The 19,925-nt window shown below is 49.1% G+C and overlaps 1 protein-coding gene across 1 annotated transcript; it reads left to right on the top strand.

Annotated features, from left to right (window-relative positions):
• The first annotated feature begins 7,809 nt into the window (after positions 1–7,809).
• LOC125410150 (keratin, type II cytoskeletal 72) lies at positions 7,810–18,036 on the top strand. Its single transcript, XM_048449540.3, has 9 exons — positions 7,810–8,265; positions 9,420–9,634; positions 11,265–11,325; positions 11,696–11,791; positions 12,263–12,427; positions 14,048–14,173; positions 16,260–16,480; positions 16,913–16,947; positions 17,476–18,036. Exons 1-9 carry the CDS (start codon positions 7,813–7,815, stop codon positions 17,664–17,666), a joined length of 1,563 nt encoding a protein of 520 aa, XP_048305497.2. The 5' UTR covers positions 7,810–7,812; the 3' UTR covers positions 17,667–18,036.
• Positions 18,037–19,925: the final 1,889 nt, after the last annotated feature.

Below are 19,925 nucleotides of genomic sequence, written 5' to 3'. Positions count from 1 at the left end.
TAGTCTCTAACTTATTTCCAAGTTCAAAGTCTTCTGAAATGTATGGCAATCTCTCAACTGTAATCACCTGAAAAAAAATCAAAATCAAAAAACAGATCACATACTTCCAACATAAAATGGCACAGGATATACATTACCATTCCAAAACACAGGGAGGGGAGAATAGCAAGGAAGTAGGAAGTACTGGACCAAAGCAAGACCAAACAACTGGGCAAACTCCAAACTCTGCATCTCCATGTCTGATAGCAAAACACTCTCCACATCTCCAACTCTGTTCAGCTTTTTTGACTGCCACACACTTCTTTCTCTTGGGCTGGTTTCACTCCCTGTTAGCAGCTCTCTCGGCAGGTATCCCACAGCTCTGGTGTCTTTAATATCTTGGGGTCTCCAAGGCAATTCATGCTTCAACTTCACAGCTTCATGCAATGGCCTCTCTGGGCCTCCATTGAGGGACACCCTGCACGCCTGACCTCAGCAGCTTTATTATATAACTCCTTTCTTTTATCTTTAACTCTAAAGCCAGAACCACGTGGCCAAAGCTGCCAAGTTTTGCTGCCTATTGGGGTGGGAACATGGCCCCCTCACTCAGTTACATCTTCACCAGATTTCTGTCTTTCACTGCCTAAGCTCAGCTGTCCTGAAACTTGCTCTGCAGACCAGACTGGTCTCAAAACCAGAGATTTGCTAGCCTCTGCCTTCCCAGTGTTGGGATTAAAGATACGCCCTCCCACATTAGGCTCTATGCTTTCCTTTAGTTCCTTTTCACAAGTGGGAAATTTAGCTGGGAGGATTCTTGCCCTGAGGTCACTACTCCCTTTATTCCACTTGTTAATTCATTTATTTCCTTGAATAAAGAATTTAGCTCTACTCCACTTTCTGGTGCCCTTTTCTCCTCAAATATTTTTCCTTGCTCGACTTTCTCCTTGTTATATATCTTCATTGGAGTTACCCCTAGTATCCACATGAAAGCATCTATGCAAGGCTGTTTTGAGATTTCCTCTGCCAATAGAATTAGTCTGAAACTCTGCGATTTAGCCTCAAGTTCACTCTTTTAACAAGAGGGCAAAAGGCAACCACTTTCTTCACCAAACTATCACAAGAATGATTTCTAGACAATATTATAAAATTCTTCTCTCAAGACCCCTGAGCCAGCTCCCTACATTTCAAATCATTATCAGCACCATTGTTTTCCATGCTCCTACTAGTATGTCCTGTTAGGCAGTGATTAAAACATTCTACTGCTATCCTAACCCGAAGTGCCAAAGTCCATATCACTCCATGTGAAAGCGTAGTCAGGCCTATCACGGCAATACTCCAATCACTGGTACCAACTGTTGTCTTAGTTAGGATTTTCCATTGCTCTGAAGAGACACCATGACCATGGCAACTCTTAAAAAGAAAACATTTAATTGGAGTGGCTCGCTTACAGTTTCAGAGGTCCAGTCCATTATCATCATGGCAGGGAGCATGGCAACCTGCAGGCAGATGTGGTGCTGGAGCTGAGAGTCCTACATCTTGCAGGCAATAGCAAGTTGACTGACTGCCACACTGAGACAAGTTTGAGCAAAAGAGATCTCAAAGCCTGCACCCACAGTGACACATTTCCCCCAACAAGGCCACGCCTCCTAATAGTGTCGATCCCTTTGGGGGCCATTTTCTTTCAAACCACCATACAGGGAGAAAACAGACTTCAAGAACAGAGCTAGGAATTTTGAATTCTGATTCTGCAACTAATTGGTGATCCTGAGCAAAACTCTCAGCTCACATGAGCTTTGTTTCTTTGTCTCTAAAGGAGGCAGAATGATACTTCTGATATTAGCTGGAATGAGACAGTAAGAAGAGATCATGTGAAATTCATGGCATATTGTGTCAAGACATCGTAAGTTGATGCAAGTGGCAGCAGAAGCCTGCCATCTCCTTGCTTCAAAAGCTTGACTTATGAACGGTGTGTGGGAACTAGGAAAACAATTCACAAAATCAATGCCTGGGTGAGACCATCTCATTAGGAATTGTGTTAGATACCTTTTCTGATTGCTCTGACTGTATTCCTGGCAAGAAGCAATTGAAGGGAAGAAGGGGAGGAGAGAAGGAGGGAAGGAGGAGGAAGTGAAGGAGGAAAGGAAGAGGAAGGAGGGAAGGAGAAGGAAGGTAAGGGGAAAGGAAGGAGGGAAGAAGGGAAGGAGGAGGAAGAAAGGAGAAAAGGAAAGAGGGAAGAAGAAAGAATGGAAGCAGAAAGAAGGGGCACAGGCTACTATGGCAGGGCAGGTGTGATGGCGGAAGGTGGGTGGTCACATTGCCACTGTAGTCAGGAAGCAGAGAGAAGAGAGAAGGGGAAGATGCTGTCATTTAGCTCTTTTCTCCCTTTATACAGCCTGAGACCTCAGCCAATAGGGTGACTCCGCCTGCATTTGGCGTTCTCTTCTACCTTCAGTCAAACCTTTCTGGAAACATTCTTAAAGGCACACAGTGATACGTTTCCGTGGTGATTAAATCTTTTCAGATTGATAACAAAGATTAAACATCACCAGGATAATACAACTGAATTTTCCAATAGCTAGTCCCAGGAATAAATTCTCCAGGGCAGCAAAAATGGGCAGTCTGATAGTTTAGACCAGAGTTGACACACAGTTCATTCTTCATATTGGGCATTTTATGGATTTGAACAAACACATAATGACATGTGTCTACCATCATGGCAAAACACAGAGTTATTTCACTGCTCTACAAATCCTTCAGCAAGCTAATGGACCATAGCAAGTCTTGAGACAAGACATTTGCTTACTACATGTGTTAACACATGAAATACAGGGATGAAGAAACACTGTGTCTGTCCTGTAGAGAGATATGACCACGAGGAAAGGTAGCCACACCCCAGTGAGGAAACAACAAGACCCAGTGGCCACCCTGGCAGTGAGGAGCCACTGAGGGGAGGCAGGGCAGGCTTCCACAGGTTTCCTGGGTGGGAGACAGGGAGGAGTGAATATGCGAGCAGAGGCACTTGGGTGAGGGGGCAAATTTGTTTCTTGTTGCTGGACCGTGGCCAGTGAGACAGAAGGGGCTCAGCTGAGGGGTGTGACAACCCCTGAAGCCAGGAGGCAGCAGCAGGGATTAGAGGGAGCCTTTCTTTTCTGTGGAGAGCCATGATTTTCTCCTGCAAAGTGTGAGAGAGAATCAACCTCTCGGCTGCCAGATGAGCCTGGATCAGTAGGACCTGGTCCCTGACTGTAACTCAGGGTACTTTTGCTCCATGGTCTCAGATTCCTTGTCTGATATGTGGTTAGTAACAGTAGTTACCATCTGAAGTTGCCTTGAGAATTAAATTTAACAGGGGTAGTGTTTGAGAGTCGTTTCTCTCAGTGCCTGTGCTTAGAATGCCCCACAAACAGTGGCTCTGGGAATCATGAGCCTCTATTCCAAGAGGCTTAGGTGAAGAGGGAAGTGGAGGAGATCTAGCAGAAATCAGATTATACAATGAGCACGAATTTAGGATAAAGAAGAGTAAAAGATAATTCTGCTGGGCAGTGGTGGCACACGCCTTTAATCCCAGCATTCAGGAGGCAGAGGCCAACCTGGTCTACAGAGCAAATTCTAGGACAGCCAGGGCTATGCAAAGAAACCCTGTCTTGAATTCTCCCACCCCCCATCATGGAAAAATTTTTGCTATCTGTCTTCTTTGCTTAAATGCAAAAAAATCAATGCTGACAGCCTCAGTAGACAAACTCTGGAATCTGAACATCTCAGCTTAATCCGAAAGGTTTAATCTCTCACCCACCGTCTGCAGCAGGCTAGGGGAACTATCTCCATGACTCTTTCAGTGATGGCTCTCACTTAGGCTTCTCTCAGCTGGGGCACATGGGATACATGGCTTCCAAGGTCACTGAGATAGAAGAAAAGGGCACCAAGGCTCCTAAAGGCTTTATCACCCGAGATGTGGCTCTTTTCAAACTCACTTCTCAATGGCAAATCCTAGCCCATGATTCCAAACACCACTGGAACCCCAAAGGATGCTGGGAGATAAAGAGGAAATTGAGGTTATCTGGCATTGCCCGAGAGTCTCTGAAACAAGCTGCCTCAGTTGACATATCCATTACCAGTCTGAGAGTTCCTTTGTCTTTGTCCAGAGCTGGGAGACGCTGGGCACACGCTGCAGAATCCATGCATTCTTTCCTTTTGGTTTCAACAGTAACCCTGGGCACATTACCATAAGCTACTGAGGCTTATGTTATAGGTCTTTTTAATGGCTGCTAAGAGGAATTTTCTGCAGCTTGGAGAATTATCTATATGGTAGCTACATTTTTCAATTGAATGTGTAAATTCATTATGTATATCAAACAAAAGAACACATAGCAAGTAGCTGATAGAGAATGCAGCAGGTAGATAACAAACATTACCAAATCAGGCACTTACAGCATCCAGCACGGTTGACTAGAATAGCCCCAAACTGAGAGTGCAAACAGAAGATGACGTCATCAAACCGGCTTAAACACATGCAGCAGAAGTCAACTGGGAAACAGACAATCAGCTGGGGTTCCCAGGGTAGAGCCTCAGGTGTAACAGTGATCAAGAAAGGCTTTTAAGTACTTACATAGAAAGGGGCAGATAGATAATATCAAATTGGGCACTCAACAACATCCAGCAGAAATGACTGGGGAAGTTGAGGCAGCCAGCTGGAGTTCCTGACTGAACTTTTCCACCGTGGATGAGCATTGCATGGCTCAACTCCCGGCTTCCCATTCCCACTCCAGGGATTTTTATATCCTGGAACAAACCACAGTAACCCTCAGGTGGAAATGGCTGACCTTTTAGTTATTCTCTGGGAGACTCAGCTGTTTTGCTCATCCATTTGAGTGGCCCATCCCTGGACAAGGAGGGGGGACAATTTGAGATGAACACGCTTGGATCTGAAATGAGGAGGGACCCTTTCTAGACCCAACTTCCCGGTGAACTCGAGTAGCACAAGACAATTTACCAATACGATCAACACTACAAGGAGGCAATGCCAATCATTCTGGATTTGGGTCATTTAAATACATTTAATGTTCATCACTTCATGTGGGGAACCTTGAAGCTCTGGTTTCCATAACATATTTAGCCAGAGTGAATTCTTTGGATAAAAAGGCTCTGGAAACCCTGAGACTTTCTTTTGTGAATAAGGGGAGTATTTTATGTCTGATATAAAGATCAACTTTTTCTCTTTCTATTCTCTGGTTTTATTTAAAAGTACTCCATTTATAAAAATATTTTCTGCTTATATTTGACAAGTCATAAATATTAAAAAGTTGAAAAAGTCAACCCTTCATAACCTCACTGCATGTGGAAAAGTTCCAGGCTTGTCGTGCCCTTTGGCTGCCGAAAGCACGGGTACGTTTGCTGCCGTTAACGCCGCTGATGCCACCCATCCTTTTATTTACTCACGCTGGGTTTGATTTCTTTTTTTGAGACAGGTTCTCTCTGTGTAGCCTTGACTATCCTGGAACTCACTGTGTAGACCCTACTGGCCTTGAGCTTACATGGATCCACCTGCCTCAGCCTGCCTCTGCCTCTTAAGTGCTGGGATTGAAGGCATGCGCTACCATGCCTCTCTTGGGTTTGATTTTTTTTAAAGAAAACTGTAAGGTTCATGGAGAGGCGGGTACAGCAATTTCCCACATGTCCTCTACATTCACAGCCTCCCCACCATCAGCACCCCCACCAGAGTGATGCGCTTGATATGGTTTATATATAATTGCCATCGGAGTCCAGAGTTCACTATTAGGGTTGGATATTTTGGTTTTGTTTGTTTGCTTGTGTTTTGCATGTACATGTGTGTGAATGGAGTCCAGAGGTTGATGTCACATGTTTTTACCTGATAACTCTACTGCATATGTTGAGGGAGGGTCTCTTACTTTACTCCAGATCCCCTGATTAGGTTAGGCTAACTAGCCAGCCTGCCCTAGGAATCTCTTGTCTCTGCATACCACACATGGTGAATCCACTGGCATTTGTGTGATTACTGGAGATCCGAACTGAGGTCCTCTTGCTATACCCGCTGAGCGTTCTCACTGCCTTGAAAATCCTCTGTCACTAAGTGCGGTAATAAACTAGCGAGTCTTGCACAAGACATCTATCTGCCTAACCTTTTGCTAAACCTAAAATCCTCCACCCTGACACTTTTCTCACATGGTACTTGTTAATTTCTCAAGAACGGTGTTCCGGGCATTGGAGAGCCAGTTTACACAGTCCGTTTGTAAGCATCATTCCAGAATGGCTCCATTCACCTTTTGTTGTGGACCTGGTCTTGGAGGGAGACATTTCTTCCTTGGTACACACCAACCTCTAGGGGAAACTCGACCAAAAAATGAACACCACGTGTTGCCTCCAGGGCCCGAGGTGACACAGCAGCCTGCTATCAGAGGCAGGTGCCAGAACCGCCCTCCCCCCAGCCTGGGCCTCAGCCTCCTTTGATCTGCCCACATCCCCACACATCAGATGTCTCTGAAGCCACATGTGTCACCTGTGTCTCTCCACCATCTGTAATGAAGGTAGAGCAGGGGTGGGGAGTTCCTGATTCATCCATCAGTGGAACCCCCAGGGGGAGGCAGGCAAAGGTCATTTTACCTGTTCCCTATCTGGGGAAGAGGAGACCTAGCCCAAGAGGGATGCATGTCTCTGTCTTAGTTTTCAGAAAAAAGAGTGACCACAAAGGTGACTTTTGTGAGCCAATGGCTTACACCAATTGGCTTTAAACATCTTTCCCACTTTTCTGTTCTTGATGCTGGAACTGATAAACTCTTGTTCTTGTTGTGGGGAAAACAGGCAAAAATTTAATCGGGAGTGAAACTGAAATAACAAAACTTTGAGAAGCACAGCCTGGAGTTTTTTAAGGGCCAATTGGATCCCAGCCCCTCCTCTGACAACACAGAAAGCCCACTTCATCCCCAGGAGGGCACCTCGGCTTTCCCCATCCCACTTCTTCCCCAGGAGGACACCCTGGCTTTCTCTATTCCACTTCTTCCCCAGGAGGACACCCTGGCTTTCTCTATCTGTCCATCTTTGCCTGGCGCCGCCATCTTCACACCTCCCAATAACCACATCACACTGCACAACGTGGGCAAACAGCTTGGCTGTTATTATGCCCTCTGATAGACTCACTCACTGGAGGCCGTGTCAGTTTCCCCCAGGGACTGCCTGGTCACCCCAGGATGCCCCAAGGGGAACACAGGCTCTGAGGCATAACTAAGAGCTGGATTTGAGGCACCTGTTTCTTCCAAAGTCATCCTCAGCGCTCCTGGTACCAAGGCCTGCTCTGAGTCCCAGAAGTCGGGGAGGGAAGAATTAAACCAGGTTGGCTGTCAATCATATGGGAAGTTTCTGCAGCAGAGCCAACCTGGACATCTGCTCCACTCAGTGCTCTTTCCCCAGCTCTCCCTCCACAAGCCAGATCCTCTGGAATTTTCTACCGAAGATCTTGGTAGTGATGACCTATATAATTGCAGAGAAGCCTCTGGAGATAAGGTGGTGAAATTATTATAATGCAGGAGATGAGCACAGGAAATTCAGGGTTCTGGGTCGTTTTATAGGGGGATTCATGGACAGGTGAAGTGGAAGAGTCGGAAATCTTTGCAAGTGAATGGTAATTTCCTAAATGAAGGACCCAAGAGTCCTCCCCCCATCCAGTGATCCAAAAGAGGTTTTCGACATACAAATTATCTGTCTCCATCCTGCCAGACCAAGCAGGACTATTTAAGGGGCGAGCTGGACCAGAAGTGCAGCTGCATCCGTGCCCCAAGGCCTGTCTGCTGCCGCTGTGCCGGTCCTTGTCCACTGCCAACTATGAGCCGCCAGTTGACCCTCTATCCTGGAACCGAGCGCCTGGGCTTCAGTGGCTGCTCTGCTGTCATCTCGGGCCGGTTCAGCGGCAGCCATGCCTCAGTCCGGGCCGGGGTTAAGGGTGCAGCTTTTGGCAGCAGGAGCCTGTTCTGCATGGGGGGCGGCCGGCGGCTGGCGTTGAGCTCTGCCGGGCGGAGCGGCGGCTTTGCTCTGGGCCATGGAGGGGCGAGCGGTGGGCGTCCTGGAGGCTTCGTGGGCACCATCTTCGGCAGCGCAGGACTGGGGCCCACGTTTCCATCCGTGTGCCCACCCGGCGGCATCCCCCAGGTCATCGTCAACAAGAGCCTGCTGACCCCACTCAATTTGGATCTGGACCCAGAGATCCAGAAGGTGCGCGCGCAGGAGCGAGAGCAGATCAAGGCCCTGAATAACAAGTTCGCCTCCTTCATCGACAAGGTGCGTGCTTCGTGCTTCGGCATCTGCTAGGCCTGCATTGACATTGGCGAGCACCACAGTGTATTCGCTCTGCCGCTGATGCCTGAGAACTGGGCTAGTCTCCTTTCCAGCATCTGTCAAAGGGGCTCAATAATGTATCTTACCCCAGTGAGAAATCACTGGGACCGAAGGATTAGTGTGCTTAGGACAGGGCCTGGCACACTCACCCAGTGAAGGGGAACCTTATCCTTTCATGTGGGACAAGACACCTGGGGATCCACATCCAGAAGAGGGGCACTAGAGGGACGAAGACTAGGGAGTGTCATAAGACACGGAAGTAAAAGGAGGGAGGGCAGATTTCCAGAAGAGGGGAGAGAAAAAGGTCAAAAAATTCAAGTCAGGCTTAGGGATATTTACAGAGAAGACATAACAAAGTGTTCAGCAATGGGTAACCCGGAAAGTGTCATTGTTGGGGGTCAGTGGCAGGGAGCCTAGTGGATGGGAAAGGGACAAGAAATGGGTTTCTCTCACCTGGACCCCTATAAGAGGGCTCGGCCATGAGGGTGTTAGGGACATAGTGACAGTTGGCATTGTGGAGAGATTATTGTACTCCTGGGTTTCCGCATTAACTTATCAGCTTGAGACCTCTGCTTCTCTTTTGGTTTCACACGAAGGAATTAAGGCCTGGAATGATGAGAACTAAACCCACATTGGTGGAACAGTCAATGACTTTTCGCTCCTAACTCCCTACTCAAGCGTCTTTCCCTCTACCCTAAGCTCAGAGGCAGGTAAAAGGGAATGGCTCACCAGCAGAGCTCAGCAGCAGAGCAAATAGGAGGAATACTGAAATATGTGAGAACTGGCTTTGAACAAACTGAAAAATCAACCAATAGCATCCAAGATCTAAGAGAAAGGGAGCATTGTCCTTCCCCACTCCCCGGCTCTCAGCATCTTTAGCAAGAGAAACTGAGCCAGTCACATGGCCACTTGCCAGGCAGATGACACCATTGCTCAAGCTTGGCTCTTGCACTCTCATAGACGGTCTTCCCTTGACCTTTCAGATCCCATGTGCCCCTGGCTGAAGGGTCCCTCGGATAAACCATTATTTGCTCTGTTCCACTCTCAGAAGGCAGTAGCATAGGGAACTGTGGGCCATGACCGCCTCTGGGTTGCAGGTGCGCTTCCTGGAGCAGCAGAACCAGGTGCTGGAGACCAAGTGGGAGCTGCTGCAGCAGCTGGATCTGAACAACTCCAAGAGGAGCCTGGAGCCGGTTCATGAGAGCTACATCAGCAATCTGCAGAAGCAGCTGGAGACGCTGTCCGGGGACAGGGTGAGGCTGGACTCGGAGCTGAGGAACATGCGGGAAGTGGTGGAGGACTGCAAGAAGAGGTGAGTGGGGGTGGAGGTGCGGCTGGGAGCGGCCAAGATGGCTCCCCAAGCTTTAGCTCCTTCGTTGGGACCATGGGTATTTCTCTCATATCCTAAGGAAGAGACGCATAAATGGGGTTGGAAAATTGTAGATCCATTGTGTTGTTCAGGAAGTCTGTCCAGTTTCTAGCCTGGGAAGTGGAAGACTAGAACAAAGAGCACTGGCTGAAACTCCTCTGCTTAGCCCAAATGGCTTTTTGAGTTCCCCTAACTAAGGTTTTCTATGACAGTTCTTCCCTGGAACAAAATTTAAAACTAAGCAATACGGAATTTTAAAACTTAGTTCATCTTGAAGTGGACATATCCCATGCAATCTCATCTTTAAGGAAAATTGAGAATGTCTTTGAAGCCAGACTGAGAGCAAGGAGGGACACGAACTTGGTATTTGGAAAGTTTGCTTCGAGGTGCCAGGTTTGTAGGGTCAGGCACCAGCTGCCCTAATTTCAAGGGGTGGAGATGGTCAGTGTTGAAATATTTTTCTTGTTCCACATCTGAACGTCCTGACCACCCTTTTCTGCAGTCCCCTCAGCCAGAAGCCTGGCCCGAGCTCTGCACAGAGACCCCCATGGAGAGCTGGCGATTGCCCTGACCACAGAGAGACTATAGGCTCAGGCTTACAGAAATGCTTCCAAATGGTTGCAATGAGTACAGGTTAACTGAGAGCAATGGAATCCGGATGGGGCTGGGTCTCAGGTGGAGATCTGAGCAGAGCCTGCAGAGGCGGGGCAGGGAGCACAGCTTGGAATCTGGGATATGTTGTATGAACTGCTTTCTTTATGTCTATCCAACATCATTAGACAAACGGGGCAGTCTCAGCATCCCAGGCATATTAACTTTGTTTGTTTGTTTAGTTATATTAGGGGATGGAGCCAAGTGCCCCTACACGCTAGTCCAATGTGCGACCACTGGGCTACAGCCCCAGCCCCCATTTACACCTTAAATCACTCAGCTTTCTAACTCACATCGATCTGGGTGGAGGGGCTGGCAGTGACATATCTTAGGCATGTATGAAGAGCTGCAAAGTGTTACTTATATTTAAATACACAGATGGAGCTATTTTCAAGCATTAGATCCCCTCCTTTTAATGTATAACAAAATTTTACCATTTTGAGCTTTTTAAATAAAAAAGTTAACAATGCTACTTTCTCAGTCTACAATATATCCACATAAAAAACATCCTGGGCTCATCCAAACACTTTTCTAAGACCTTGCTTTGCCTGAAATGGAAGTCTGAACCTGGTGGCATAGTTTCAAAGTGAGAGTCGTGCTTCGACTTGGTAAACTGGTGTCACTTCACGTTAATGGGGATGGGCGTGTGGGTGGGCGAACTTTTCTCCTGCAACATGGAGGAGACCACTTGTGAAGGGAAGAGCAGTGGATCCTCATGTCCCCAAGCCAGTGCTGTCTCGGGCAAATCATGTCAGGGTAGACTGTATATGGACAAAGGAGCTAGAAAAAAACAATACTCTCTGAAGCAGTATTCCTTCCTGGGGAGGCTGTTTGCCCTGGAGTAAATAAACACTGTAGCCACGCAGAGGTGGAAGTCTGCAGACCTGAACTGTCCCAAGAGCAAGGCTGTTTTCTCTAACAGGTACGAGGTGGAGATTAACAGGCGTACTGCTGCTGAGAATGAGTTCGTGGTACTGAAGAAGGTGAGGGTAGGGTGCAGCTGGGGTAGGAAGAAAGTTAGAGCCTTTCCAACCGTCTGCCATAGGGATGTGCACAGGGCAAGGGCAGGGACCCTTGGGGCAGCTCAGTTCCTAGGGACTCTGTCGTCTCCATTCCTTCTGCTAAGGGAAGAGCCTTGGGTGCTTAGAACCTGCAAACCTAGCATCCAGCGTACATCCCAGACATTCTGCTGCATTTCTACTGCGGCCTTGGAATTCATATGAGTTAGTATCTTGAAGCACAAGGTGAAGAAAATGAAGGGTTAAAGAAACTCCACTCCAAATAGCAGGGAGGGCGTCGAGGAAGGGGTGGACAGGCTCGAGAAGGCAGCCTGATCATCGTCTGTGTCCTCAGGATGTGGACGCTGCTTACATGAACAAGGTGGAGCTCCAGGTCAAGGTGGATACCTTGACAAATGACATCAAATTCTTCAAGGTCCTGTATGAAGGGGTAAGGACTTCACTGGCCTTCCTCAGGGGGCTGGAATGGGAAAGCCTTTGTCTTGGCGTGGCTGACATTCTCTGAGGCAATACTGAGGGCTGTCATGGAGCCAGATCAGCTCTGAGGAGACTGTGATGACAGAGACCACTGTCCCTTGGCATGGCCATGGCTTGGCATGGAAGCATCACATGAAGGAACTTTGGGAGAGTAGAGGGAGGCTTGCGAACCCTGCCTGGGCCTGCAGGGAACGTCTCTGGAGAAAGGAAATCTGGGAAGGGAAAAGTGGCACGTGACTCCCTTGTGGCATTGAGTGCCATGGTTAGCGTTGCTGGCTTTGAAGAAGAATGGGGGGGGAGCTGAGTACAAGTGGGATACAAACAAGGTGCCAATCACCTGGGACTGAAGCTGAAGGTAGCCAGGGAGGGTCAGGGGAAGTGCTATCCTCTTGGGGAGCTCTAACACCCCTCCACTGGTCACCAGGAGATTGCTCAGATGCAGTCCCATATCAGCGATACATCCGTCATCCTGTCCATGGACAACAACCGGCAGCTGGACCTGGACAGCATCCTCACTGAGGTTCGAGCCCAGTATGAGGAGATTGCTGTGAAGAGCAAGACTGAGACAGAGAACATGTACCAGTGTAAGGTGAGCCTGGTCGCAGTGTGCAGAGACCTCTGAGCACAATCATTGTGTTCTCAGTGCGCATGTATACATGTGCTTGTGATTGTGTGTGTGCACATGTGGGCCTGGATGTATAGAGAACATGTACCTTTGTAAGGTGAGCCTTGTGTGCAGTGAGCAGAGACCTCTGAGCACACCCATTGTGTTCTTTGTGTGCACGTGTGTATATGTTTGTGAGTGTGTATGTGCACACGAGGGCCTGAACGTATATATGAGCTTAGTTTTGGGAACTGGGCCACATAGGTATGTGGCCTGGGAAGTCAGAAGGTCTTAGTATACCTTAGGGACAACCACAGTCCCTTCCCTCACCATGACCCTGTGTGGCAGATGAAGCTGTGCCAGTTACAGCCCTCATAAGTCTGTGAATAATCCACACACCCCAGCTTTGCTTCTTGTTTCCCACTTTGGTGAAACAAGGACAGAAAACTCAAGGGCCCTGCTGAGCTGGTGTAGGCAGAGGCTGCTTGTTTGTTTCCCAGCTGCTCAGACCCGAATAATCACACAGAAACTATAATAATTACAACACTGTTTGGCTAATAGCTTATGCATATTTTTAGCTAACTCATATCATAAATAAACCCATTTCTATTAATATGTGTATCACCACTAGGCTGTGATCTACTGGTAAGGTTTTACGTGGCGACTGGCATCCTTCTCCTTCGGCAGCTACGTCTCTGACTCCATCTATTTTCTCTCTATATCTCTGTTCAGATTTGCCGCCTGGCTTTACTCTACTAAGCCATTGGTCAAAACAGCTTCTTTAATAACCAATGGTAATAAAACATATTCATAGCACACAGAGGGGAATCCCACATCAAACTAGAGCAGGATCTTCCTTTAGGTAGAAGGAGTAGCTGCTTTTCCACTTCCTGCCACTCTCCCGCCCTTCTTGGCTGGTGCTTATGCTGACTCAGCAAGGAAACTGCAGGCACTGAGTATCCTACTACATGCTGAAGAGCACTCCCCTCTGTGCTGAGCACCCCACCCCATGCTGAGGAGCACTCCCCTATGTGCTGAGCACCCCACCATAAGCTGAGGAGCATGCCTCTCTATGCTGAACACCCCACCCCATGCTGAGAAGCACTCCCCTCTGTGCTGAGCACCCCAGCCCATGCTGAGGAGCATTCGTCTCTGTGCTGAGCACCCCACCCCATGCTGAGGAGCACTCCCCTCTGTGCTGAGCACCCCAGCCCATGCTGAGGAGCACTCCCCTCTGTGCTGAGCACCCCACCCCATGCTGAGGAGCACTCAGTTCTGTGCTGAGCACCCCACCATATGCTGAGGAGCATGCTTCTCTGTACTGAGCACCCCACCTCGTGCTGAGGAGCACTCCCCTTGTGCTGAGCATCCCATCCCATGCTGAGGAGCACTCCCCTCTGTGCTGAGCATCTCACCCCATGCTGAGGAGCACTCCCCTCTGCTGAGCACCCCACTCCATGCAGAGGAGCACTCCCCTCTTGCTGAGCACCCCACCCTATGCTAAGGAGCACTCCCTCTGTACTGGGCACCCCACCTCGTGCTGAGTGCTCCTAAGTTGGTAAGTCCTTAACCACCTTGCACTCTTCCCTTCTGATACTACCTCAGATCCAAGAGCTGCAGGCCACAGCAGGCCAGCATGGGGATGACCTCAAACTCATCAAGGCTGATATCACAGAGATCAACAGGCTGATCCAGAGGATCCACTCAGAGATAGGGAACGTGAAGAAACAGGTGGGTTCTATGCAAAGAGGCAGCACACGGGTTTGCTCAGCACCAGTCTTGGAGTCATCATCAGGTGGGACAGACTGGGCTGTGTGGACAGGCACAGCATTCTACACGCATAGCACATGCTGTAAGTGATGTGGGAGCCACTGGACTAGGGTCAGGTGAGGTCCCAAGGGAAGTTCTATGAGGAAGTGAGATCTCTCCAGGGTGAAGGGCAGAGGGAGAGGGGAAGTCAAGGAAAAGGTGTTGCCTCTAGTATAGGGAGGGGCCTGCCTACCTGGAGCAACAGGCAAGGGTAGTTTGGAGCAGAGACACCATCAGGTAGGAGATGGCGGTCAACTTGGTTTCGGCATTGCTAGAGGAAGTGTAACCTGTGGTCAGCTGTAGATGGAATGGGGAGGGAGGCAGCGGCCTTCTGCCCTGGCCTTAGCCCAGCGCTCTGCATAGCTGCGGCCTTCCTCACGGTGTCGTGAGGTGTGAACTGCGCCCACTATCCTCCTTTCTGCGAGCATTTGATGGAAATCTCACTGGTGCCATGCCTGTGATTCTGAAGCCATCATTTGTGGGTACGGAAACCAGTCAAGCAATTGAGAGCCTCTCAGGCAGGTCAGATTTTCCCCATCCTCCACCTCTTCAGTCTGCACATGAGTGTGAGCACACACACACACACACACACACACACACACACACACACACAATATCTGTGTTCATTGTGTTTATGATCTCTGGATGAAATAAGAACTTATGGATTTTTTAATTTAAGACTGATAGACATGCACAAAAAATGCAATATTAAAGGTACTTTCAGTAACAGACTGGCGTCTACTTGATGCAATTCTGTATGTTCACAATTGGGCAAGAATAACAGAGCTATCTTAGTTCAAAGCCACTGTGGAGAAGCCTGGGCTCCAGTGAGGGTGTGGGATTGTCCTTCCTACCGTCACCTTTTAGATTCGAATGGCACTGTGTTCTGGCTGTCAGGGAAGATGTCTCTGTGCAGATCTCTGTGACACCCATTTCATGTTGTATCCTCTGAGGCTCCTAGCCGAGGGGCTCATCTCCCCTTCTCTCCCTTCCACTGAGGAAGAAGCCCACTGAGTCTCTCAGTGTTTGTAGTCTGCCGATCTCATGTCCTTCGACTCAGCCCTTCACAAGGCCCAGACTTTTGACATTCCCCAAATTACCCTGCCAAAGAGCAAAGGACAGTTTGGCCAAATTCATGTCACCCTCCTGCATGACTAGGCCCCTCTGGTCCTGAGGATGAGCTATGATTTCCTATGGTGAGGCCGCTTGGTCCTGGGAGTCTCCTCCAGGCTGAGCCACTCATCCAAAATTCTGTGGGTGTCAGCAGATCTGTGGGCTGCTAATCAGAGGAGGTGACAGCTAAGGAAAAATCTAGAAGTCCTTTTGGAGTCAGTAACTGCCATTTCTTCACTATAAAGCAAACTTTGATAGGAAGGTGGTACCCCAAAAAGAGTAGGCTGAATTTAGACTCTACCAAAGCCTTAGCAGAATGACCCAAACGTCCTCAAACTAAAAGACTCAAGAAGCCCCCCAGAGCCCTTACACATGTAAACATCCAGCCCCGACCCCAGCAGATTGCAAGATTCCTAACGCAAAGGCCTCTTCAAAGCCTGTTCTTGTCCCTTCTTAAGAGTCTCTGCAGAGTGGGTGGGGTAGGCTGAAATTGTGGTAGATTTAGTAGGCAGGTACTTTACTTAGAGTAACTTACTAGATACCATTTCTCCCTCGGGATTTATGGGCACTGCTGAACTGTAGCCACGGGAAGACTTTCATTCAGACTGTCTTTAAAATCTGACAGCTGATGGTTTCAAATCAAGTAGGGCAGAGCCAGGGGCACATACCTAGAGAGCCCATCTTCTCTATGTCCTCCTCTCAGGGAAAGATGATTACGTTTAGAGACTGAGGCATGGGTGGTGGTGGTAGAGGGGGTAAGGTGGATGGCGCCTGGGGTCACAGCAAGATAGACTCAACCTCCAGTGACCATCCAGCGAGATCCCAAAACATTTGTTACCAGTCAGCATCAGGAGAGGAAGGCTGATCCAAAGTGCTGAATCTGTCTGTTCTTCAGTGCTCCAACCTGGAGACGGCCATTGCTGACGCTGAACAGAGAGGCGACTGTGCCCTCAAGGATGCCCGAGCCAAGCTAGACCAGCTGGAGGGCGCCCTGCAGCAGGCCAAGGAAGAGCTGGCCCGGATGATGCGGGAACACCAGGATCTCATGAACGTCAAGCTGGCCCTGGACTTGGAGATCGCTACCTACCGCAAGCTGCTGGAGGGCGAGGAGAGCTGGTGAGGGGAGCAGCTCTGAGCAGCACTCACCTTGTCAGGGAAACGTGGCTTTAGAAGGAAGCCAAAGACAACTGGGCTGTGTTTGTGTCCTACAGAAGTGACAACACACGACAAACATGCTTGCCTTGTGGTAGGGAAGACACAAATTATACAGCAAGAAGGACTGACTTGTAAAATCCCTAAAAGGCCATGGGAGAGCAAGTGTCAATGCCACTAATATTAGAAAGTCCCCTGACTCTTCGTGGCTCTCGGATGGGAGAGGGAGAAGAACTCCCAGGGCCATCCAAGTTCGAAGCAGAGTGCCCCTCAGAGACAGCTCGGGAATGGACTGGGGGCTGGGGCTTGCTCTGGGGCTTAATCTTAGAGGTGACCCCGTGAGTAGATGGGGTGATTGTTATATGGTGGGCTTACCTGTTTGTTCTCTCTCTGTAGGATGGCTGGTGAATACCCAAATTTTGTGAGCCTTTGTAAGTATCAGCATGTCTTGGTCTGTTTTTGGTTACCTTATCAGGGGCCTAGGTAGCTCCGATTCCATGGCACAAAAGATAGATTGGAATCCCAGGGAGTGGGTGAGGATGGGGTAAGGATAGAAAGGGAGAGGGGTCTGCTTCAGTGAGAGAAGCAGTGGCTGGAGAACGATGCTGGAACAGGAAAGAAAGCAGTCCGATGGTTCCCAACAGCAACGTTCCGAAAGTGGGCTGCAAATGATGCTTGAGGCAGCTCTTCCCCTGAGCCCAGGATGCGTGGCCATCCTCCTTTGCATACTTCTCATCTTCTGCTGTTATAGAGACCCAGACCACTTGCCAAAAAGATTGGATATTCGGGGTTACGTGCAGATAAGATGAAGCAACAGCTATGATTGGTGCTTACAAAGATACATTGGTAAACTAAGAGAAAGGGAGCAAGCTAAGGGAGTGGCCAGAGTGTCTCCATCGTGAAGGGCTCTGACCAGGGTGTGGACTAACAGGGGCTGGGCCTTCTGTCTTCTGTCTCAGCTGTCATTAGCAGTACCAATGCGGGACCAGGAGGTGCTGGCTTCAGTGTGGACTTTGGTTCCTCGAGCAGTTACAACTACAGACCTCTGGCCCTGGAGGTCAAGACCAAAGGCAGCTGTGGCAGTGAACTCAAAGATCCCTCAGCCAAAGCCTCAGGCAGCAACTGTGCAACCAAAAAGGCCTCCAGATGACAGACAGGGGGCCATGCCGTGAGGAGGCTGTGGGCCTCATTCTTCTCCTTCTTTTTCCTTGGGTCCCTTTCCAAGTTGGGAAGTGTTTTCTCTATCACTGAAATCCCAACCTGTTCCTCAGCCCTGTTTTCCTCAGTGCAGGAACTGTCTGGTGCAGGAAGGCCTGTCATGGGCTCTCTCAGTGGCCTTTCTCCCACTCCCTTTTATTGTGTGGCTGACTCACATGCAGAAATGAAGCACAGACCCAAGATGTTCCCTGCAGCCTACTCCAAGCCCCTCTGTTCTGTGTCTTCTTCAGCCTTTGCTGTCAAGGGACCATCCCTCTTTGTCCTTTGATGAGGATTCTGTCTAATTTTCTACATCTCCTGCAATAAATGATTGACTGATGACATCATTCTAGTCTACTTTATGTTGCTATAATGGAATATTTGAGATTGGGTATTATGGTTTGCCACCCCATAAGCTCATGCTGTGAATAACTGGTCCCCAGCTTGTGGCATCGTTTTGAGGTCTGTGGATTCTGTAGAGATGGGACCTGGTTGGTAGAGGTAGGTCACATAGGCCTTAAAGATTTTACCTACCTTGGGCACCAGCCTTCTCTCTACGTTGCGTTCAGACACCATCTGAGGAGTCTACGCAACAGGCTCCAATGCCATGAGCAAGTCTGATGGACTGTAACCCTCTCGACCCATAAGTCAAATACCCCCCCCCCCACACACACAAAAGGACCTTCTGTCAAGTAGCTTATTTTGGCTCACAGGTCTGGAGGTAACTTGGGTAACTGAGAGCATGGTACCAGCATCTGTCCATCTTCTGGTGATGGCCTTGTGCTGGATCACAGCATCATGAAAATGCAGACAGGGGAAGTGGTAGTATACAGAGGGAGCCTGTGTTCAAGGACAAGCAAGGGGAGATGTCAGGCCCACTTTCTAACCTGTTCTAGATACACTTAATCTAGTCTCCAAAGAAAGCCATTAATCCAAGGATAGGGCAGTGTCTCCAAGACTCAGTCAAATTCCAAAGTTCCCACTGTAGAATCAAATTTCAGTATGAAATAAGTGGGAGCAAGCATGTACAAACATGTCCCTTTGGTTTCACTGTCTATGTGTTGCCCGAATGTCAATCTTACATTGGCCTAACTTTTGGGGGTATCTGACTCTTGCTCTACTCTGGGCAATCAACCACACATGGTCTTTGCCATCTGGTTCTAGTCAGGTGGGCATCAGGGAGGAGCTGATCCTTTAAACAGCTGAGACTTATCACTGCTGCAGCTGCAGGGAGGGCTCAACATTTCCCATGTTGTCACGTATGAGATGTGTGATATCACCCCACCCCCCACCCCACGTAGGACCACCAGAGCCTTAGCGAGGCTTGTCACTCAGCATCTTTAATACCCTGATGCTTCCCTTGCTCTGTCTAGAGGTGTCACAGTGGCCCTTCCTTTCTCCCCCAAAGTGGCCCCACTTTCTTCTAGCACACGCAAGGAAGCTCATGCATATGGGAGCTTCTGGATGTATCTGATCCCATTGTGTGCACAAAACCGTAGTGGCTTGTGTAACAAGTATTGAGTGAGCCATTGTCCTGGCACTGGGGATACCAAGGCAAATAGCATAAGCAGAGACCAGCAGGGCTCACAGTCTACTGGGGACAGGAAAATCCAGCACCAACAAGGCAGCGTGTAACATGCCATCATGGCGTGTGATCTTCATAGGCACCTGTACTTCTACAAGAACGCTTGTTTCTCGGGTGGTTAGCCAACTGATTTGAACACAGTTCTAATGGACAGGCCTGTCTTGTTGAAGGGTGGCATTCAGGTTCCCTATGACCTGTCTTCTCCTGTGTGCCCCACCCTCCCTTGTCCATCAGCCGTCACTTAGCAGACCAGGCTCTTCATGCCCAGGGGGCATTGCCTAGTTTCCATTTGTCTGAAGTTTGATGAAATTCCATTCCCTCTCAGTGCCTGCGGTGCTCAGTTCCTCAAGCAGAACCCATCAAGCCACCCAGCCTGAAAAGAGAAGTAACATTCCAGCTGCTAGCCCTGCAAGCTCCCTGCCCCCTCCCCCCGCCCCATGTTTAGGAGGAGCACGCTGAAGGGAAGGGGATGGGTGGTCTGCTCACAGTCCTGGGGAGCAGCAGGGCCTAGGTGGAATCTGCACCGCTCTGACACTCCTCTGGACCTATGTTGCAGTTCATGCTTGCTCCTCCTCAACCCCTCAACACCCCCTTATTCCAGGGGCCCTAAAGTGTGACTCAACTCAG

This window comes from Myodes glareolus, chromosome 19 (assembly GCF_982192425.1).
Source record: "Myodes glareolus chromosome 19, mMyoGla1.1, whole genome shotgun sequence".
Classification (NCBI taxonomy): Eukaryota; Metazoa; Chordata; class Mammalia; order Rodentia; family Cricetidae; genus Myodes; species Myodes glareolus.
This window is presented reverse-complemented; position numbering and strand designations above follow the sequence as displayed.